Source organism: Pseudopodoces humilis, chromosome 20 (assembly GCF_049639895.1).
Source record: "Pseudopodoces humilis isolate 2021_Gansu_Grassland_sample_001 chromosome 20, ASM4963989v1, whole genome shotgun sequence".
Lineage (NCBI taxonomy): Eukaryota > Metazoa > Chordata > Aves > Passeriformes > Paridae > Pseudopodoces > Pseudopodoces humilis.
The window spans coordinates 4,506,006-4,528,442 of NC_142219.1; the positions used below are offsets into that span (position 1 = coordinate 4,506,006).

The window sequence follows — 22,437 nt, forward strand, 5'->3', positions numbered from 1 at the left end:
GACCAAAGCAGGTCTGTTCTTCATGGAAAGGATTCTCCAGGCCTGGCACAGCTGCCCAGTGTTGGAGTCACATCCCAGGAGGGATTTAACAGCAGTGTGGACGTGGCGCTTGGGGACATGGGTTAGTGGTGGCCTTGGCAGCGCTGGGGGATGGACTCCATCATCTTACAGGGCTTCTCCAACCTCAGCAATTCCACAATTACGAATTAGCCCTTGCGTCCAGCACAGCCCAGTGCAGAGAAAGATCTGCCAGCTGCTGCCTTGGGGTTTTGAACGTGTGTCATGGAGGTGCCAGCACCTGAGCAGACCTTGGAAACAAAGATGTGTTTTTCCAGTGGAATTTTTTATGGCTGCTTAAATATGGAGTGAATTGAGGTTCAGGTGCATCAGGAGGTGGGGTGTAACCCATCCCTGCCCTAGCTGCTCTGCTCTGACCTCCTAAACTTGCTCCCACCACCCTTGTGTTGTGGGTTTTGCATGATCTGGCTGTTGCTGTAGCTGCTTCCTGGACATTGTAACGCTCCAGAATCCCAACTTCCTGCCTGGTGTGTTTACATCCCTCTGTTGGAAATGCTGCTGGGGGGCCAAACACCTTCACTGTCACCTGGGCAGGGCCCTCACAGGGGGACAGGGGTTACCAGGGTAGCTGCATTTCAGGAGTGAGGAGAGAACTTGGGAATACTGGCAAATAGCACAGGAAAAAGAGCAGGTGTATTTTTAGCTTTCCTAAGTCACACTTTGCTTTTTGCCTGAGGTGAACCTCTTTACTCTTCCCTTGCAGGACTGTCCTTTTATAGTCTGTATGACCTATGCCTTCCACACCCCTGACAAGCTCTGCTTCATTCTGGACCTCATGAATGGTGAGCAAGACTTGTTCAGATGATGATGATGATATTACAGAAATTTTGGCAGGATTGCTGAGGTGGTTGGTCCCTCAAGCCTGGGCTGCTCTATGAGCTGATTTATTGAGCTCTCCACAAACCAATGTGTGGTACAGCCTTTGCTTGTGTGGAAATCCTCTTCTGGATTAGTCACTAAATGCAAATGTGTATGAAATAAATGCATTTTAAAATGGAGTTTCAGACTGATCAGATCTCTACATGAACTTTCTCAGCTATTTTGTCACCACACAGATTTGCAGAGGGTGGGGCTGTGTGCTCCACAGGTGATAAGAACCTACAAAAGCTGTGCTGTTCCCCCACAGTGTCACCCTGGGTGCCTGCAGGATAAGATTTTACTGTTCACTTAATTACATCTCAATTCTCATTTCAGGAGGAGATTTGCACTACCACCTCTCCCAGCATGGAGTGTTTTCTGAAAAAGAGATGAGGTTTTATGCTACTGAAATCATCCTGGGGTTAGAGCACATGCACAATCGCTTCGTGGTGTACAGAGACCTGAAGGTAATGGCTGTTGGGTGCCTGCCTTGGATAACTTCCATGGATTACCTTTCCTGAAACCTTTCCTTGGCTGGATTATTTCTTTATCTGCCTGATTTCTGTAATAAGTTTTCAAAGTCGTTCTAATCTGTGCCATTATCCAGTTTAACCAGCCTGGGAGAGGCTTCCTGGGGGTCACAGTAAATCCTGTGAAATGTTACTTCTCTCCCTGATGGGAATAATCTAGAGGATATACTGTATTTCTGGGAGCCCTGAAAGAGGCCTTTGTGTGTGTGATGGGGGACAACAGCAGGAGAGATGCTGAGGGGTTTCACTGACAATTGGGAAATTGAGGACAGGTCCCAGAGAAGAGTCCCTGGACCAAGTGACAGCACAAGGGGATGAAAGTTTGCCCAGAGGCTGGGAATAAAAGGTGTAAGAGCCACACACAGACCCTGCTGTGAAGAAACTCAAAGCAGCTTGAGGCCAGAATGGATTATTCATTTATTACCTGCTTTGTGTTTCAAACCTTGCCTGGTTATTCCCTTCTGTTACTCAGTATTTCATAACCTGGGGAGTTGATGGTAGTGCTCTGTGAGAAGGTAGATTTTTATCTAGGAAGTGCCTGGTACATTGCTATTAAATAAAAGAAGGCAATTACCAATTACCAGGGAGTATTGATGTTTGAGTTGCTGTGCTGTGAGAGTTTGCAGTTGTCAGCTGGGGAATACCAAGCACTCACCTCCCTGTGTTGATTTCCAGCCTGCAAATATCCTGCTGGATGAACACGGGCACGTGAGGATATCAGACCTTGGGCTGGCTTGTGACTTTTCCAAAAAGAAGCCACATGCCAGTGTGTAAGTATTATGTCTGGGAGCTTTGCTGCACATACAGGTAGTACTAAATTCATGCTGAATTTGTCTTTATAACTTGACTTTGCCTGAAGGGGAGGAATGACACTTGTATGGCCCAGGCTTGCTGAGCTGGAGGCTCTAATGAGGTTTTTTGGGCTCCTCTCCCTGTTTTCCTGCACAGTTGTAGCAGCTGATGTGTAGGCATGGCTGGGAGATGACACATTATTTCGTGATGATTCACTGCTCAGAGAAGAACCTGACTGAGTTAAAGTACCAGATTGCTTTAATTGTCCCAACCTGGTAATTAAATATTCCCAAACCGACTAAAATCCTGGATTTATTGTGTCTCTTTTCTGGATCTTCATGGAACTGAAGGCAAATTATGTTCCTTTCTGCCTCTTGCCGTCAGGATTTAACTAGGATCTGAATTCCTGGAGTTGTGTGTGGATTCACATCTTACCTGGCATGTTTTATTCTTGGGTCCTCAATTGCCCTGATTTAGTCTCGAAATTTATGCAAAAAAGGAAACTCCAACCTGTCACACTTAAGACATTTGCAATTCAGTAGCTTCTTGAAAACAGTCCATAGGTTTTGAGCATGTCAAGGTTAAAAGCAATGCCTGGTGGTGCCCAGGGGTGAGTTCAGGAGTGTCCTGTGCTCACCCAAGTGCCACATGAAACCCCTTTGGAAGCCAAATAAAATGGTTAAAATTAATTCTTTCCAAACTGGGCTGTCTTATTGATAGAATACTGTTTTTTAATGATTTTTTTTTTGGCCAGTGATAATGTTGGATGTAATGAATGTTTTGTGCTCTGCAGAGGAACCCACGGGTACATGGCCCCCGAGGTGCTGCAGAAGGGCACAGCCTACGACAGCAGCGCCGACTGGTTCTCCCTGGGCTGCATGCTCTTCAAGCTGCTGAGGGGGTGAGTGGGGCTCCTGCCTTGCCTTCAGGAGCCTCTGTGGGTGTCCCCTGGAATAGCAGGCCATCCTGTGTGACAGATTGTCTGAAGTGATCCCTCAGTGCTGACCCATGTCAGACAGAACCAGGCTTTTTCTTCCAAACCCAACCAAACGCAAGCCCTGGGTGCTGTAGTAGCTACAGGTGTGGGGCATGAGGAAGGCAGGTCCTCCATCTGCTCCTTGAGCTGCTGTTGCAGCAGTTGAGTCCTCTCTTGGCAGCTGGTAGTGTTTTAAGTGCTGTGTTGTTGCTCCTTGGAGTGCTCTAAGCAGCCCTGTTAAATCGTGGGCTTTGTGTTAGGCTGAGACCTGATGGTGTGGAGAAGTTCTTGGCTGCACTGGTCCCTTTTTGTGCTACTCAGCCTTCCCTCCTGCAGGGTTTGGGGCAGGTACAAAGTGTGGATCCTTCCATTTACCTTATCTGTGTCCAAAGGTACACGATAATTACAGCTTTGCCAGCAATTACCTTCTCATTAAACTTACATGTCTAGAATTGATTAATGCCATGGGGTTTATCTGAGCAGTCAACAAGCACTGATGGGCAAATGCTTGTTGAAAATGGCATTTTCACTGTTAATGGCAAACCGGAAGAAATCTGAGGCTTTTCATAGTGCTTCTCTGTAAAGATTGATCATTAGGTCATTCTGTGTCCTCACACATAATTAACTATAAGCTTTTATCTCCATGCAGACACATGACAAAGGAAGGTCAGAGTGTGACTTGTGAATTGAACTCTAGAACTGTATCAATTTAACATTAATTGTGCACAGAGCAGACTATGTAAGGGTGCAAATAAAGAAAGCAGTGGTGTTTAAATTGCCAGTCTTTGGGCTGTGATTCTCCCTGGCAGAGATGTTCAGGGTGGCATCAGTGCTCAGCCAGAAGCCAGAGCATTATTCACGATGAACTCTTATTCCTCATCTGTTCTGAAGCCAATTAAACACATCCCAAAACAAGGGCTGGGCACATGGTGCCATTTCTTGGTATTTGGTAAATTTAGTCTGGCACAGAATCTGCCCATCAGTCGCCAGTGAATCATTTTCTTCCCTGATCTACTCAGAGCATCCTTGTCAAAGTACATGAGGCTGTGTGGGAACCATTTACCTGTCACGCTAAAAAGAGAAAAATTGAAGTCCTGGTCCACCCATTGCATCCATCAATCAGAACATTTTTGAGAATAAAAGGGAAGTAACTTGGGAGTAGCAGGTCTCCAGTTGAAACATGCTGGTACACGCTGCCATGTGGTAAGCCAGAATGCTTTAGAATAGCTAATTAATGGAATTGATAAGTGAAAAACATTTTGATTGTGAAAAACATCATCCCCTCAAGACTTTAAAGAAAAGAAGCAGGGAATATATCCTGAATGTAATCAAAATATCTCTTACTACAATACTGCTTCTTTCTTTCATGAGGGACTGTGTGATAAATCTCTAATGTGCCACGGTCTTCCATAGCTCAGAGGAAAATTCAAATTCAAACCAGAATTATGAAGCAGGAAAGGGATGAAGCTGATAATTTACAAGACACCATCAGATATCTTTCCAGTGGCTGATGCTGTGGGATCTGTGATCTCTTATCTCCTTACTGTCCATGCTGGGGAGTGGCGAGTTCAGTGGGTCATGCTCACCTTCCCTATAGAAATCCTTGGGTTTAAATCCCTGGGGATGATGGCTGCTCAGGGTTTCCTTGTTAGCTGGAAATTGTTGAGGTTTTTGGGAGATAGATGTAATTGGTGAGGCATTTGAAGCACGTCTTTAAGGCCAGATCACTTTTTAAGAACTACCCAACTTCCTACTTGCCTTCCTGTGGATCAGATTGTTCTGCAGGACAGGACTGATGAGGGGGAAGGATGGGACTAATAGGATGCTCCACTCTTTCCTGGCATTGCCACAGCTGAAATACGCTGATGTACTGTGGCTTTACATTTATTAACATCCTTTTTCCTCTTTCCACAGGCACAGCCCTTTCAGGCAGCACAAAACCAAAGATAAGCACGAGATCGACCGGATGACGCTCACCGTGGTAAGGCCTGGCCTCAGTGACATCCCCGTGTTCCCTGAGCTCCCATTTCCCCTAAAACTGGAACTGCACCCCCTGCTCTCCCAGAGAGCTGCTTCCAAACACCGTCAGAGACCAGAAAAGCAGAACAAACCACTTCCATCATGGAATATCTCTTTGTGCTTCCTTTCTCCACAGAATGTGGAGCTCCCGGATTCCTTTTCTCCCGAGCTGAAGTCCCTTCTGGAAGGGCTCCTGCAGCGGGATGTGAGCAAGAGGCTTGGATGCCAAGGAAGAAGGTAGGTGTTGTCTTCTCCTTGGACCTCTGCCTTGAAAAATTTCCACTTCTCTGTCAATGAGTGAATTCATTTCAAGTAAAAATCTGCTTCCTGTTGTGAGGATTTTAATTTTGGAAAGAGAACATTAAAAAGTGCTGCTGCATGGAATTACATTTCAGCTTCCTTCAGTTTGGACATGTTTTTTTGGACATTTTCTGTCCTTAAAGCCTTCCCCTGAGTTCCCTGCTGTCATGCTTGCATTGGGTGGTGTTCCTACTTCTCATCCCTCGGTTGTTGTTCTGGTTTTGCCTGATCTGTTTTGGCATGAAATCATACGACTTGACTCAGACATACTGGTAGGGAAAATTTATTGCTTATATTGTATCTGTAATGATAGGAACATATCACATACCAAAAAGACCAAAACAACAACCCCAATCCCAAAACCACCAAGCAAAAAACTCTGAGTATTGCTGGTGCTGCCTGTGTCACTCCATTATTCTAAGGAAAAGAGCTTTTGTTTTGTTTCTTGACTACAAGACACTCCTTGCTTCTTCAAGCTCACCTTGCTTGCAGCTGTTTATGAAATCGTTATCTCCTGCTTAAAAAGCCAGTGTGAGACTGAGAGAGAAAAGGAGTAAACAACTGTTGAGAAACCATTGGTATGTGTGATAACAGGTAGCTGATGGCCACACCTGAGCCTGGGGCTGGCTCCAGTTCCAGTGGGAAATTCAGAGGGTTTTTGTCTTGGAGGCTCATTGATAATGACCTGAGATTGCTTTTCCCTGAAGCATACCAGGAGTAGTTGATTATTTGCCCATAAAATTTGTATAATGTGAAATGGTGTGGAGTAATCTGGTTATTTACAAGCAGTGGATGGGATCTGCCAAAGGATTGGTGTTTGGGATCTGACACTGATCCATGGTTGGGATCTGACACTGATCCATGTTTGGGATCTGACACTGATCCATGGTTGGGATCTGACACTGATCCATGGTTGGGATCTGGCAAGAGAGGAATGTTGCTGTTGGAAATGATGGAGTACCATCAGGAGTTCTTGCCTGCCAGCCCTAGAGCACTGTTCCAAGTGTTTCCACATGAAAATCTTCTCTCTTGTTGTTTACCCAGGAATTCTTATGTTTTTCTCGCAAAAAAAGAGTGTTTTCCCAATGTTCTCAAGTGATAAAAATGTGACCTTTGAGGGCTTTGTATTCCTTGAATACACTTGAAAAGCCCCTTCATTTGTTGACTTCAGTCACTTCTGTTTTGCAGCGCACAAGAAGTAAAGGAACATCCTTTCTTCAAAGGCATTGATTGGCAGCAAGTCTATTTACAGAAGGTAAAGGATGAAGACAGTAATTTTAGCTGACTTGGTAAAGCAGTTAAAGGAAAATAAACCCAAACAGGTACTGAACAGAAAACCTGTGGGTCACAGTGCCCAGCACGTGTGCTGACTCACACAAATACAGGGAGGGTTGTTGATGAATATTCATTACTACAGATCTTGACCTGATAGAAATGAGTTATTATATTTCCATGGCTTCCTTTCCTCTGCTCTCTAAACTGAGGAGTTTTATCCCCAGATTTTTGAAGGAGCTCTAATTAAAAGAAGTGCCAACAATTTTGCACTGAAATTTAATTCCAGGGGGGGCACTCTAGCACAGTCAGGTGTAATCTGTGCAAAAAAATACAGAGGTTGTGCATGACTACAAAATGGAGTTAAATAATGCCCATTAATTTGTTTTTAATGATGTTGATTTCAATTTCTAGTACCCTCCCCCACTGATTCCTCCCCGGGGAGAAGTCAATGCAGCAGATGCTTTTGATATTGGCTCGTTTGATGAAGAGGACACTAAAGGCATTAAGGTACCCAACTCTCAGTGCTGGAGGGTGGCACTGGGACTGCTGTGCTTGGCTTTCCATGTGTGTGTGGCATTCCTTTGCTTCAGGGCTCTGGATGTGCAAGGAATTCCTTCAGGCTGGGAAAATCAGTCCATGCTGGTACCTTGGGCTGGTTCCCTGTTTGTTGTTGCCTGCCAAGTCCTTACGTTTTTAGGTTAACTGAAATCTGCTTTCTTACCAAAAGTTCTGTGTGATAAAGGAAATTTTCAAGAATACCTTATGGTTTGTGTGTTCAAAAGTTGGGATTAATTTCTGGTAGCTTGGAGAAGTGGAGTTAAACCTTGTTTTAATAGTTGAGAGGTCAGAGAGTGCCAGGGGAAACTCTTAAAAATGACAAACTACGTTAATACTAGCAATGTCATAAGTTAGAAAAGTGGTAAAAGAAATTTTCAGGTTCTGATATTATCCAAAATGTAATGAAAATAATGTAAATTATATTTTAAAAAAGAGAGAAGTTAGAGCTGCTGGCCCCTTTGGGACTCAAAGGAAGGGGGTGACCCCCCTGTGAATTCCTCCACTCTCTGAAGTTTCCCTGGGACTTTGGGACTGCAGGGCTTGGGTCAGTGCCCTTCATTGTTTTCATCACCCATTTCTGCAGTAGAACAGACCTCGTTCTTGTTCTTGCAGAAATGAGTCAGGAGGGAAACTAATTGTTCTAAACTTTATAAGCAAAAAGCCCCATTAAGTACTCACTGAGCCTAACAGGGAGCTCATCTGTCAGTATCACCTGCTGTGGTGACAGAAGTTGGCACAGAAAAGTGCAGAGAGTCTAGGATGTTCTTTATCCCAGAAAATTCCCCATCTTCAGCATCAATGTTAGCCTGGCAGGATTCCAGTCTCCTGTAATTCTGCAATGCCAGAATTCAGAGGAACATTTTGCAAGGAGGAACCAGGCGGTCTTTTTATTCCTTGAGGGGATCAGATATTCTCAATAACATGATTTAGTGAGAAATCCTGTCACAGAATGTGAATCATGAGCAGGTCAGGGCTGTGTCATCTGCAGTTTGATCTGAGAATCTCATAGCTCAGGCTGCCCATGGGATAAATTTACCCTTGGGGGTCAGTCAGGGAGGGATAGCACAGCTCCCCGGGGTGTCACAGGCGTCCAGAGGGGACGGGAGGTTTCCTGCTTGAGTCAGCTGCCAGCGAGGTGCCAGGAGCTCTCTCTGCCCTGGGCACCACAGTTTGAACTCCTCACTCTCCTCCCTGCTCCCTGGGATTGTGTTTATCCTGCAGAGTGTTCTGTGGCCCCAAAAAGGGCATGTGAGCTTTGGGGTTATGAGGGGATGCCTGTGGCTGTTCCCCCTTCCTCAGGTGCTGCAGGGAGTCCCTGCAGTTGCAGAGAGATCTGCTGGGTGTGCATTTTCCTGCTGGGTTATGGCATGGATCTCTGAAAATGAGGAGAATATCTATTCCAGGAGTGTCTGGCCTGACTGCAGTAGGAGAATTAAGCTGCTCCAGCTGTTGGTGCTGCATCCACACACCTTTAAACCCCTCCAGGGATGAGCACTCCACCACTGCCCTGCTCATTGCTGGATAACCCTGTAGGTGAAGGAATTTTTTCCTAATTTTCTTCAGTGCAATTCAATTTAAGTACTCAAAGGATTAATAGAGAAAATAATCTTTATACCAGGAAGATCGAGGTCTGCACTACATGCTGCTGAATTCCAATGGTTAATTATTAAGAATATAAAGCCAAGCTGTGGAATGGAGCTTTTGTGGTGAGGAAGTTTTTGTGCAACAAAGTTAAGAATACTGTTGCTAAACTTTGGAGTAATTACTTAAATGTCTAGAGAGCATCATGGGGCAGTGTTGAGTGAGGATTTTGGAGCTATCAAACCAAACAAGTTTTGAGCAGGTGGCCTGTTCTCTGCACATAAATTAATAATCTTTGCTTAAATTAGTGTCTGTGCTTCTCTTGCTTGCATCTGTTTGTTTTGTGAAGGTTTGAGTTCAATCCATCTTGTAAAATAATACTGTTGCATGGGTAACTATTAACTGTTGGGGATAAGAATAGTGAAAGTTATTAAAATGTTGGGTTTTTTGTTGTTTTTCTCTTGCAAGTTGCTTGATAGTGACCAGGAGTTATATAAGAACTTCCCTCTGGTAATATCGGAGCGTTGGCAGCAAGAAGTAGCAGAAACTGTTTATGATGCAGTAAATGCAGACACAGATAAAATTGAGGCCAGAAAAAGGGCTAAAAATAAGCAGCTTGGCCACGAGGAAGGTAATCTGTCCTTACACTTCTCTCATCTTTTGCTGCTAGGTAGTAATTCCTGGGTTTGGAGTTCCACAGACTCCCATTGCTGTCATTCCCGGGAATTGTTAGGATTCGTTTAATCACTGTCGTGTTGCTTAAGATGTTTCTTAATGTTTTGAAATGCTGAATGATGACATCAAGCTTTGGAAAGAGATTCATGGAATCCCAGAGTCCTGGAATGGTTTGGGTTGGGAAGGACCTCAAAGCCCATCCAGTGCCACTCTCTGCCATGGGCTGGGACACCTTCCACCATCCCAGGTTGCTGCAAACCCTGTCCAACCTGGCCTTGGACACTCCCAGGGATGGGGCAGCCACAGTTTCTCTGGGCACCCTGTGCCAGGGCCTGCCCACCTTCCCAGTCTGGGGGGTTTGATTTCCTGCCAGAGCTGGGAAGGGCCCCAGGAGGTTTTGCACAGCAAACTGCAGCTTGCACAGGGGTGTTGCATCAAACCCCCAAACTTTGGAGAGCAGCATTCAGTGCTTTTAATAACCTCCTCCAGTGAGATTCTTCTCTAAGAGCCAAGTCCTGTCCTTGTTCCTGCTCTGCAGCCACAGCAGCTGTGCAGTTAGGGCAGAACTGGGGCTGTGTGTGTGATCTGAACCTGCTGAGGGCACGGCAGGTCCAGGGCTCACTCAGAATGCTTCCAGCTGCACCTCCTGTCGCTTTGCTAACATCTCCTCTTGGTTTAGATTATGCCCTGGGGAAGGACTGTATCATGCACGGATACATGCTCAAGCTGGGGAACCCCTTCCTGACTCAGTGGCAGCGGCGTTACTTTTACCTCTTCCCCAACCGGCTGGAGTGGCGAGGAGAAGGAGAGTCCCGGGTGAGTGAGGGGACTGGGGAGCTGTGCTGGAAGGCAGGTGGAGGTGAGACACACCTGGAGTGCCCAGGAGTTCTTGTGGGGAAGGAGTTTCCACTTGAGTAAAATCCAGTGGATTTGAGTAACTTCTCTCGAGTCTCACTGTAGTTAATGGGTAGCTTACACTGCACGGAGGAGACGTAAAGTTGACTTGAGAAACCTGTTTGCTCTGTTTTGTTGTGTTTTTAAAGGATTTTGGTAGTTGATGGTGTTGTTTTCCATTTAGGATCTCTGGACTATTTATACAAAAAAACACAAACTGGTAAGGTGACAAATGCTATAGCATTTTATTGCCCAGAAAATGCTATAGTGGCTGTAGTGTAGCCCAGCTGTGCTCACGTGCAGGGCAGATAATTTGTATATTTAAGTTAAGGAAGCGTTTGGAATTTAAGACATTGTGTCCTCTGCAGTCCATAGGGAGAGTTTTCCTGCACACTGCAGTGTATGTTCTCTTTGTAAGTATTCAGTGCTGAAATACTGAAATACTCCCTTTCTGCTCTTTGAAATGGTAGAATTGGCTTTTGTTTTTTGGTTTTTTTTTTGGTAATAACAGTAATGCTTGAAAAATGTATCAAATTATATGCAGCTCTTCAGGGAAAATAGTGAATATTCTATTTGCAGACACACCTATTTGTAGATTCTTATTTCGTGCTGTCATTACTGGCTTTTAGAGCTGATACTTCGTTGTCACTATTGAAGCAACCAAGCCCCTTGTAAACCTGTCTCTTACCTTACTATCTATCTTTAGTTCATGACCCAGCCTTCAGAAATAAATGTTTGTGTAATGACTCTCAATGTTCATCACTTAATTCATGTGGATAGTCCAGGAAAATGGAGATAGTGGCTTCATTTGATGGGCAACAGGGTTTTTTTTTCAATTATTTCTCTGCTCTTTTGCAAATGCTGCAGCAAAACCTGCTGACAATGGAACAAATTGTATCTGTTGAAGAAACACAAATTAAAGATAAGAAATGCATCTTACTGCGAATTAAAGGAGGAAAACAGTTTGTCCTACAGTGTGAGGTAAGACTTGATTTTTGATAGCTTGATCAGATTGTTTTGCATATGATAAACAACTGACAAGTTTTTCAGGTCATCCTGTTGCATGTTAACTAAGGCACTTGGTGAAGCAGAGCTGAAGTGTTTATCACACTCGAGTTTTGAAAGCAGGAAACCTGCAGCTGTGCCAGTTCCCATCATGGATTTCAGTGGTTTTTGGGAGAAAACGAGTTTGGTTTATTAAATAGCTAAAAGCTCCCAAACTTCTCAAGCTCTGTGTGCTCCAAGGGGCTCATTGGCTCTTGTCTCACTGTGGGGAGCTGCTGGAGCTCATGTCTGGAAGGGGGAAGTGCTCAAGTCCTCAAAGCATTGTACCAGCCTTCGTTGGGGTGATGGAGAAGCTAAGGGCAATACCCAAAATTGCTCATTCCTTCGGAACAATTAAAATAACTTCCCTAAAGTGCTGTCTGAGAGAGAAGACGCTGTCGGCCGCGTAGGACGAAGTGCCAAACTGCTTCTGTGTCTCTTGCAGAGCGACCCCGAGTTTGTTCAGTGGAAAAAAGAGCTGACAGAGGCTTTCACCGAGGCCCAGAGGTTGCTGCGCCGGGCTCCAAAGTTCCTCAATAAATCCCGCTCCACAGTCGTAGAGCTCTCGAAGCCCCCGCTCAGCCACAGGAACAGCAACGGGCTGTAGGAGACACCGACCACGTTCCCACAGGGAGAGCTGCTTGGTGAACCTGCAGAGTGTCCCAGAATCCTTGTGAACGAATGACTTTGTGCAGTCCTGGGCGCGGGACGCGCTCGGAAGAGGAGGAATTGGATGTTTACAGCGTGGGGTCGCGTCAGGACTCTGTCTCCGGAGGCTGTGCGGACTGGAAGGGTGGCGGGGGGGTCCCTGCCCCCGGCAGCGCTGGAAGTCACCAAGCGGAGAGGCTGCTCCTTGCTCCCACGCGTCCCCACCCCCGGCGGGGCCCGGCTGAGCTCCGTCCCTCTGGAACTACTGATGGAAGGAAGAGGCTTTTTCACCCCGGGCCGGGGGTGGCGCGGGTGCTGCTGGCCGGGTGACGCTCCCACGGTGACACCGACGGAGCCGGAGCTGCCGCCTGGCCGTGGTGGGTGCCCCTCACTCTGTCGTGTTGCCGTGTCCTTCCCGACCATTACTGCTGACTTCTCTGATAACCTTGCTCCATACTGCTGATGATCAACAGTGTGACTCTGATGCACTTCAAAGTACTGAATTCTAACTGTCCTGTGGTTTAAATGTTATTGCTACTTCATGGGAGCGTTGAACTCGAATTATTCCCTGGGTTTGCTGTACTCACTAATAGTAGCTACCACCGTTTTGCTTCTTCTACGTATATGCAGTACTATAACTGACACAATAGAGTAATAATTGGTGAAGAGGAATTTATGGTAGCTTCATCTAGTGCTCTGTTGTATAAATTGACTATTTTAGCACAGTTTTTAAAGAGCAGATTCCTTTTGACAAGTTTACAGCGAACATAAAAGACAGTTCTTTTCCATTTCAGGTCAACTGCACTTTTTAAAAAATTAAAAAGAAATTATTCAAATCCAGTGCATTCTAGAGCATGTGCTGGGTTCCGGTGTGTGTGGGTACCTCGGTACGTATCCCGGATCACTCCTCAGTCCTGGGACTCGGGATCCTCCTCTGCTGTACACAGGTGTGTTCCCATAGCATAGAAATCCCCAGAAATCCCCAGAAATTCCCAGTTCCCCCTGGAGCCCGGCCCAGGAGGTTCATGCACATATCACAGCTCGGCTTAGGAAAGGATCTCTCATTTTCTGTTCTGAAGAGTTCAAACTGCCCACAGTGAAAGCAGTGTGAGAAAACTGAGCATGGAACTGACAGAACGAGCTGATGAAATGGCAGGTTTATGTTAATTCTACCTGAGGCACCAGGTGTGTTGGGTGGAAAGTCTCACTGAAGGAAAGATCTAATCCTGAGCTGTCCCACAGCTTCAAGCTGGGCCCTGCCCTGGGTGTTGTGCTGGTTTGTAAGAGAGAGGTCAGGGCTGAACTTAAGCTGTTTTTCCAATTCAATGACCAGCTTAGAGAAGATTTTTCTTCCCATCTACAGAGGTACAACTCTCACAGTCCCTGAAGACGGTGGAGTTGTGCCTGTGGAAGTGGGAGTAGAAGTTGTGCGTGGTTTCTCGAGCGTGTGTGGCTGTCAGATCACCACGGAGTTCCTTGGAGAAAAGTAGTACAAGTGGCTCTGCTTCTGCATGAGAGCTGTGTTTGCTGCACAGCTTGTGCAAACCCTGGCTGGCCACCTGGGGCTGCTGCAAAGGGAAAATGCATTCTGGAAAATATCCCCTGAGAAAGTGGTTTCTTTCAATGATTTTTTTTTTTTTCCTCCCCCCATTTATTTTCTAAATTATTCTGTGTAAACAGTACCGACCTCTCTGTCATTCCTGTTGAGCATCTCAGCTCCTCTGTAAGGAGCAATGTCAGAGGTCAGTGGTTGGACTTGATGATCTCGGAGATTTTTCCAACCTAAAATGATTCCATGATTCTGTGTGTGGTATTTAAAAAGTGTTTGGGATAAAAAATGTCTCATCCCGTTGGCTGTGGTTCAGCTTTCCCTACAATACCATGCAATGCTCGTATTTTTCTCCTTGATTTTCTCCTCAGATGGTGTTAAAACCTTCTCACAGTTCTTGTGTAACTTGTTTTTACTTTTTTAGTCCCTGCTCAGTTCCATTCTTCTCCTTCAGTTATTTTCCATGGCTGGATTTCACTCTCACTCCCTGTCAGCAGACTCCGGTGCCGATGTCAGCGAGGGGGGAACAGGTCATCAGCTGGGAAACTGTGCCTCAAACCCAGAGATTTTATGTGAAATGAAGGCTGTGTATTGACTTAGGGAAATACATCTATTTTGGAATGTGATGGAGTTGGGATGGCTGAATATCCTCATTATCCTGGTCCTTGCTTGCCCCATCCAGTCTCCAGTGGGAGAGGCAGGAAAAGATTTGGATTTCTTTAGCCAGCTGATTTATTGACAGTTGAAAATAGCTTTATTTTCATGACTTGTATCTAACTGTGCAGCTAGGGGGGAGGAGAGGTTATCACAGTGACAAACTCCTGAATGAAGATGGGATCCCAATAAGAAATGGGGCTCTGTGTGGAAGTGACTGGATGTGCTGGTGCAGAGGGAGAGCTGGAATTGCACTCTCCAAACCAAAAAAATCCTGGTTACTGCCCCAGACTGCTCCTTCCTGGTGTAGCAACCAGAGTCTCTGAAGTTTTTGTTTTGGACAGAGATTCTTGGTGGTGTTAATTTGCAGGAGGGTCTTTGGCTGTGTGTTCAGGATCCCTATTTATTTGCTAATTATTTTGCAAATTCACTAAACTGTTAAAGGAGCATTTACTGCGGGGTGTTTTTTGTGGGGTTTGTCTTTCAATCCTTCATCCAAGTGTTGGCCATCCACTTCTCCAAGTGTAAATCTTCCTCCTCTTAGTTGTGTTTGAGCCTTTTGTGTTCTTGTCCCCGGTCCAGCAGAGGCTTGGCTGCAGGCTCACGGGTTCTTCCCCAAATGCTGCTGTGAGAGAAGCTGGAGTAATGCTGGAGTGGATCCAGCTGGGATTGACATTCCTGGTATGTTCCCCCACCCCCCCAGCAGGCTTCAAAAAATCTTGGAGCAGGCTAATAATAGCTGGAAGTGTGTCTGGGAAGGGAAGCCTGGCAGGTAGGGAAAGAACTGCTCTGGGGATAGACCTTGGCTTAGTCACATTTGAGTTTTCCTGAATTTCTTGGGGCTGCCCTGAGCAGGTCCAGGAATTGGTCTCTGATGATCCTTGTGGGTCCCTTCCAGTTCAGGATATTCCATGGTTCTGTGATTCAGCACCTCCCCTTTAGAAACCCAGTGGAAGATTTTCCTCTCCCAGTTCTATCAAGGGGGGAAAGCCCTGAATTGTGAGGTTGTGTTTGGCTATGAGATAAATCAGGTGTTTGCAGCCCAGTGTGGAGGTGCTGGAAACACTGGTTTGTGCTAAAAAAGGCTAATTTTGGTCGTGGTCCTGCCCATGGTGGCCAGAGGAGCTCTGGGGCTCGATGTTCCCTGAGCAGGAGCAGCCCTGGGGCTGGGGTGACTCGGCATCGTCATTCCTTGGGTTTACAGTCAGCTCATGAGGAATGAAATCCCTGGAGCTCTGAGCTGCTCTTTCCCTGGCAGCTGGTCAGCTTTAGGACCAGGTTCCTTGATTCCATGTCCATATCCGTGTCCTGCAGCCGTTGGCACGGCGCTGTCACCTCCCAGCACGTGGCAGTGACACGGCCCCTCCGCCTCTGAGGTGTTTGCACCCGAAATATCCCCAGAGGAAGGACTGGTGGAAGTGTACAGTAGACAATAAATAATTCTAGCTGTGTTGATTAATATAAGGAATGAGTCAGTTCTACAAATTAAAGAGGGAAAAAAAAAATCTGAAAAGCGTATTTTGACAAAGCATAGTATTAATTTTAATATTGTAAAAAAAAAAAAATAAGGAAAATATCTAAAATATACAGAGAAAATATGTATATCCAAATGTCTGAGGAGTTTCAAGATAATCTACTTTTGTTTCCTGTTGGTTTCTATTCCATGGTGTACATATTGTGTGGATGGAACATTGGCTGTTTTAATACTATTGTTAAATTGTATTTTTATTTTGTGTTAAACTAATCATCACAGACTCAGCTTTATTTTGTTTATGTAAAGGTTGCTATGCTCTGTAGGTATAAACCCGAGAATTCTATTTTAACAGAAAAAGCATTTTATATTATTTATTAAATACATGTTTCTCCAACTTCTTACATTCCACAGAAGTTCTGCTCCTTGTATGTATGGAAGTGGCAGCTCCTTTCAAGCAGGATCAGCCAGCTTTATTCTGTTTTTCATGACAAAGTAGGGACGGATTCCCTGAGGCTGTGCAGCCCTTCTCTCCCAGCACAGGGACTCCAGACTCTGTCAGGACCATCTCAGGTGGCTCCTGAACGCAGAAACACCTGGAAAACTGCAAATCCACCCCTCGATGGGATATTTCCACATTTCTCCTTTATCCCTCAACATTCCCAGAGCAAGTGTTTATTCACAGGAGTCTGTGCTGAGTTAAAGAGAATTAATGACCTAAATTGGGGCAAGGAGTCAGCGTGGTGTTTGATCCAGCTCAGCCATCAGGGAATTGCAGAGCTGTGAGGGGAAGGAGCGAGTGCAGGGAGAGCCTGGAGCGCTGGACACGGGGCTGGGCTGCAGGAGCCAAAATGTCCTTACTGGAGATGGGTTTGGTGTTTGAGGGGGATCAAAAAAAGCCCTGAGGCAGGAGCAGTGCCTGTCCTAGAGCAAGGACAGGACCCTGCAGGGACTGTCCCTCGGGGCTGTGGGGAGGGTGACACCCAGGCAGGACCCCCCTGGCTGTGGTGTCATCACTCCAGGAGCTGCCTCTGCTGGGCACATCTGGGCACATCTGCAGAGCCAAGCCCAGCACCTCCATCCCCAGTGAGGTACAGAAATAGCCCTAAATTCATCAGGTCACTCAGCTCCCCAAATGAGTTCCAGTTGTGAGGGTGGGCTGTGCAGTTTGAGGAGTACTCAAGGTATAACATTGTGTGCTCAGAGGTCTGTGCTGGTCAGGGCTGATCCCCGTGGCATTTCTGGGTTGAAATGTGGCATTTTCCTGCTGCTGAAGTTCTCACTGAGGGGCTGCCTGGGGCAGGGAGGGATCCTTGTTGTGCTCCCCGGAGCATTCTCTGCCTTCTTTCCCATTTCCCTCTCTGATCCCATGGGATTTTGGGGTGAGCTGTTCCTGGAGGGAGGCGGGATGCTGGTGGTGGGTGGGACTGTGCCGATGGCATTGTGGCTCTCTAGTGTCACCCCTGGAAAGGTGCCCTGGTGGGGACAGTGCTGAGACCCGTGCTGCTGGCCTGGGGTGTGTCCAGGCAGGGATTTGGCAGAGAACCTGGGGACAGGTGCAGGAAGGTGGCCTTGTTCAGGGCCAGGCTGGTCTGGGTTTGTGTGACACGCTGTGTTTCCAGGCTGGAAAAGGAGATGGGCTGAGGTTTGGGCTGGGAAGAAGCTTTCCTGTTGGTAGCAGGCATCTTCTCCTCAGGGAGAAGGGAGAGAGCAGACAGTGGGTGAGATGGCACAAAAAAATCTGTGTGAAAAACAGAATAAAGCAGGAGCATCCTCGGAGAGGGGATTTGTGAGCACTTCCAGTGCCTCACTCGGTCTTTTAAAACAAAAAGGAGCAGATTCACACGAACAGCTACTCGCGATGAAGGAAATGATCGAAAGAGAACCTGTCCAAAATGTGTAATTAATGGCAAGCAAAGCCAGGATCTGTAAATAACTTTAGATATTGTATCGATGAGATCATTCCTTGTTTTATGTACTTGGCTCTTTCCATATTTATTGTGGGGAGGAGGGTCCCGGTGCCTGTGAGCTGTGGCCTCGCTCCTCACGGACTGTCCCGGAGTTTACAGCCCCGTCGTGGCGGGTGTGCCACACTCGGTTCTTGCCGCCAGTATTTTTTTAACGGATTATTTTGGCACAGCTAAGCTGCTTCTGTGTGTTGGTCAGTACAACTGCTCTCCTACGACCAGACCCCAATAAAAACCGTCCTTTGCGTGTGTGCTGGTGTCTCGTTCTTTCCTTGTCCCCTGTCCCCACACTGACCCTGAGGCTGTACTGGGATGTGCAGGATGCTGCCAGGACCCCATGCCCTGCTGCCCCATGCACAGGTAAGTCCCTTCCTTCTCCCCAGCTCTGTGCATCCTGTTTTCTGAGGTTTTTCCTGGTTTTTCCGAGGGACACAGCAGCTGTGTCCTGCAGGTGGGACGGTGCCAGGAGGTGTGTGATAGGTGACCAAGAGTGGCTTTTCACCAGCAGTGGCCAGGCTTCCCCGTGGCTGCAGCACCACCTGGCAAGGACCGTGGAAACTGGGATCCATGAACTGGGATTCATGGAATCCCAGGTGGGATTGGGGTTGGTGAGATGCTCAGCCAGCCCTCGGGCTCCAGACTGACGATCCTGTTTCCTTTTTTTACCACCAGAGCCATTCTGGCTGTAGGTGCCGCTGCCCTGGGTTTGTCCCTGGAGCTTTTGGGTCAGATGCAGACCCAAGAGTGGCTGAGGTGGGGACGTTGCCCCGCTGCAGCTGGCCTTGGGCTGAGCTGCTGGCCTGCACCCTGTCTGGCTCTTGGGGACATGGGACACAGGTCCTGCTGAGCCCCGGGGGTCACCCTTTTCCCCATGTGGTCACCACGTGTCCTCTGCTGCTCCCCTCCCACCTGTCCTGGCCGGGTGCTGACCATGCTGCTGTTGGTGCCAGGGGCTATTTTGAGCTCTGCTCCCAGGTCCTCCAGCTCGGCCCCATCTCAGGGCTGGGGTGCTCTGGGGACCCCCGTGCTGGGCTCCCAGCCCGGGGTGTCCCCTCGGGCAGCGCCAGAGCGCTCTGGGTGGGCTCGCACCCGAGCAGAGCGGTTCCCCCATTTCTTTGGGGTGCAGAGGTGCGCCCCAAGGAGGGCACGGGTGACACACGTGTGCACAGGCCGAGGAGCAGGAGGGCCCCGCGCTGCCACCGCCTCTCCCCAGCCGAGGCCCCGGTGCCACCGCCGCGGGTATTTTTAGCAGTGACATGTGTCACCTCAGCTGCCACCGCGGCGGGGGCGGGGGGAGGCGGCCGCTGACCCTCTGGGCGCTCCCCGCGCTGCCGCCGCCGCTCTCGGCTCGCCGGGGTCCCGCGGAGCCGGTGCTGGTGCGGGACATCAGCCCGCAGCCCCCCAGCAGGTACTCGGGGGGCTCGGGGTGTCCGGGGTGGGGGTCGGGGTCCCCCGGGCCGGGAAGGCTATTTTTAGTTGGGAATGGATGTCGATAGCGGCAGCCCCGGCTCCGTGGGCGGTTTCCAGACGCGGGGCTGTGCCGCGGGAAGGAACGCGGCGGGGCAGCGATGGGGACGGGGACGCTGCTCCCTGCCCTGGGCAGGGTGGCGATGGCTGGGGACCCCGCGGTGGCCACCGGGGTGGCAGCGGGCCCCGGGTGGCGGCAGGAGCGGGTCCCAAGTGAGGAGCGGATCCCCCCACCTGGGGCCGCATCCAGAGCGGAGGGAGCGCGGTGCTGGTGGCCGTGGGGCCGGGCCCCGCCGGGGCCACCCTGGTGCTGGCTCAAGGCACGTCCCCTCCGTGCCTCAGTTTCCCCGTGTGCTGGGCAAGGCGCACGCTCCCTCTCCGGCCGGGGGAGGGGTGACAATGCCCTGTCGCTCGCCCCCTCCGGGCTCTGCGGTGCCACCGGGGCCGGTTCTCCCCGGAGCGCAGAGCCCGGCTGGGGACACGGAGCGGGGGCAGCGCCGGTCCCTGAGGGCACGTGGCGCTCGGGGCAGCCGCCTGGGAAGGCAAGTGGCATTCCCAGCCCGCTCCTGGCCGCTCCTGCCCTTTACTGTACAAGGAGATGCGGCTGCCGGAGGGGCACAGCAGGGCCGGGCGAGCCCCGACGCGCTCGGTGCATGAATGATCCCGACAGGTGAAGCCGGGGTCAGCCCCAAGTGGGGCACGCACGGGCTCCTGCGGCCACCCAGCCTGGGGCCGCGGGGTCCCACCATCGCCCCCGTGCCACCAACCCTCTGTGCCACCACATCCCCACGCTGCCCTGGTGGCCTCGCCCTCCCCTGCGCTGCCACCCGTCCCCTGCCACGCTCCGCGAGCTCAGGTGGGCAGTGCCCGGCGAGGTCACGGTGCTGCCGGCCTGGCACAGCTCCGGGGCCAGCAGCAGCCCCTGGCTAACTCTCTCCTCTCTCTCTGCCCGGCGTGTCCCCACGTGTCTCCGCACAGCACCGTCCAGCCTCGCCGCCACCATGGCCATCTCCTCGCGCCTGGCGCTCTGGGAGCAGAAGGAAAGTCTCGGTCCAGGCTGGCACCGCTGGTGTTTCGGGGCTGGGTGCTGGGAGGTGTCACTGCAGCAGCCCCCGGGGTCGCATCCCCACAGCTCCCCGTGCATTTCCTTGCGCTGTGTCCGGCCCCCTGGCTCCGGGTGTTCCGCTCTGAGTGATTTTTGCCTGCCTGGGTGAGCCTGGCAGGAGGCTGCAGGGTTCGATGGTGCTGCTGCTGCTGCTGGAAAAGCTGCGGGAAGTGGGGCTGGTTTTGCCCTGGGGCCCGGCACGGAGGCACCTGCAGGGCTGCATGTGGCTGCGGTGATGCTGGAGCTGTTTCTCGCCCGGCTGCAGCCGGGACTGTTCCTCCTGTGGCCACGGCAGGGCTGTGGCACAGAGCAGAGCCGGCAGGGCTCCTGCTGGGGGCTGCACCAACCTGGGCGCTTCTCTCTGGGCTTTTCTTCTCGATGCTTCTGCTCCCACAGCATCCCTGACCCAGCCTGGTGCCCGCGGGCGCCCCGTGGTCTCACAGGGGAGCTTGGCCAGTGCCTCAGCCTGAGCAGGGTGCTCAGCCCTGCTGCACTGACAGGCTGTGCTGGCTCCTGTCCCCGTGACCCACCTCTGCTCCCAAACCCAGATTCGTGACGAGGACCGGGGGCCACCCCCGTCTGCCCCCCCCCTGCTGCTGTCGGTCATCCCCGGGGGGTTCATCAAGCAGCTCGTGCGGGAGACCGAGCAGGAGGCCAAGGCGGCGCGGCGCAGGAAGGAGAGCAGGGTGGGCACCAAGGACGAGGTGAGTGCTGGGGGACCTCACCCAGCACCAGGGAGCTGGATGTCCCCAGGTGTCCCCAGGTGTCACAGCAGGCTCCTCTCCTTTGCTTGGCAGCCCGCGGGGAAGGACGGCGAGGCCCGAGGAGGGGCGGCCAGCGAGGGGCCACTGCGGAACGGGCTAAAGGCCGAGGGGCAGGGGGACAAGGGGGTCACAGCCCCGGGGGACAAGGGGGTCACAGCCCCGGGGGACAAGGCGGTCACAGCCCCCCCCCACAAGGAGCTGCCCCCTGAGAAGCCTGTGCTGGGCACCGTGCCCAGCAAAACTCCGGCCCCTGCACCGGGCCCAGCAGTGCCTGCCCCCAAACCAGCAGAGACACCCCCCAAAAAAGCAGAAACATCTCCCAAAACAGCAGCACCTGCCCCCAACCCGGCAGAGACACCCCTAAAAAGAGCAGAGACGCCCTGCAAACCAGCAGAGACATCCTCAAAAACAGCAGAAACATCCTCCAAAACAGCAGAGGCTTCTTCCAAACCATCAGAGACCACCCCCAAGCCAGCAGAGACCCCTCGGCCAGGGGCTCCTAAGGTGGGAAAGCCATTGTGGCCTGGGAAGAGCCCCAAGGACTCTTTCCTGGGGGGCAGCCCCCCAACTCCAGCCCCTGCACCCAGCCAGGGCCCCCAGTGCAGCAGCAAAGTCCCAGTGAAGGAAGGGGACGTGCCCAAGGGGACAGTCCCTGAGAGCACCAAGAAAGAGAAGGGGACAGTCCCTGAGAGCACCAAGAAAGAGAAGGGGACAGTCCCTGAGAGCACCAAGAAAGAGAAGGGGACAGTCCCTGAGAGCACCAAGAAAGAGAAGGGGACAGTCCCTGAGAGCACCAAGAAAGAGAAGGGAACACCTCTGAGGCACGAGGGGCCTCCAGCCAAGGTGAAACCCCAGAGGGAGCTGTTGTCAGCCCAGAAAGAGCCAGAGAAGATGAAGAAAGACGTTGGACATGGCAAGAAGGAGCCAAGGGAAATCAAAAAGCCTGAAAAAAACACAGACGAATCAGAGGGTCTCAAGGGGGAGCCAGGAGGAACCCAAGAGAAGTCCACAGATGTGAAAAAAGAGGTGGGGAAGGTGAAGGAAGATCTGGGAAAGGGTAAAGAGATGCGTAAAGAGAGCAAAGGCACTGGCAAGAGCACAGACAAGGACCAGGCTAAAGAAACATCAGGAAGGAGCAAAGAGACGAGCAAGAGCATGGAAAAGGACCAGGATAAAGAGGCATCGGGCGAGAGCACGGACAAGGACCAGGTAATGTTCGGGTTTATCTGGAT

General features: G+C 50.1%; 2 protein-coding genes across 5 annotated transcripts in view; both read left to right on the plus strand.

The window, feature by feature from the left end:
- GRK3 (G protein-coupled receptor kinase 3) overlaps window positions 1-18,120 on the plus strand; it is a 59,377-nt gene extending 41,257 nt beyond the window's left edge. The window contains exons 10-22 of one of the 2 annotated variants that reach the window (XM_088064909.1): window positions 782-860; window positions 1,273-1,403; window positions 2,142-2,236; window positions 3,052-3,159; window positions 5,149-5,215; window positions 5,390-5,490; window positions 6,742-6,808; window positions 7,240-7,335; window positions 9,436-9,598; window positions 10,322-10,458; window positions 10,721-10,756; window positions 11,404-11,517; window positions 12,026-18,120. In XM_088064909.1, coding sequence (XP_087921035.1) covers window positions 782-860; window positions 1,273-1,403; window positions 2,142-2,236; window positions 3,052-3,159; window positions 5,149-5,215; window positions 5,390-5,490; window positions 6,742-6,808; window positions 7,240-7,335; window positions 9,436-9,598; window positions 10,322-10,458; window positions 10,721-10,756; window positions 11,404-11,517; window positions 12,026-12,187 — 1,356 coding nt within the window. In that variant the 3' untranslated portion in view covers window positions 12,188-18,120. The remainder of the gene's footprint in view (window positions 1-781; window positions 861-1,272; window positions 1,404-2,141; window positions 2,237-3,051; window positions 3,160-5,148; window positions 5,216-5,389; window positions 5,491-6,741; window positions 6,809-7,239; window positions 7,336-9,435; window positions 9,599-10,321; window positions 10,459-10,720; window positions 10,757-11,403; window positions 11,518-12,025) is intronic. The other variant, XM_005524329.3, reaches the window with a different exon arrangement.
- A 1,047-nt stretch (window positions 18,121-19,167) lies between these two features.
- MYO18B (myosin XVIIIB) overlaps window positions 19,168-22,437 on the plus strand; it is a 54,503-nt gene continuing 51,233 nt past the window's right edge. For all 3 annotated transcript variants that reach the window (XM_088064885.1, XM_088064886.1, XM_088064887.1), the window contains exons 1-4: window positions 19,168-19,277; window positions 20,315-20,374; window positions 20,988-21,145; window positions 21,239-22,414. In XM_088064885.1, coding sequence (XP_087921011.1) covers window positions 20,338-20,374; window positions 20,988-21,145; window positions 21,239-22,414 — 1,371 coding nt within the window. In that variant the 5' untranslated portion in view covers window positions 19,168-19,277; window positions 20,315-20,337. The remainder of the gene's footprint in view (window positions 19,278-20,314; window positions 20,375-20,987; window positions 21,146-21,238; window positions 22,415-22,437) is intronic.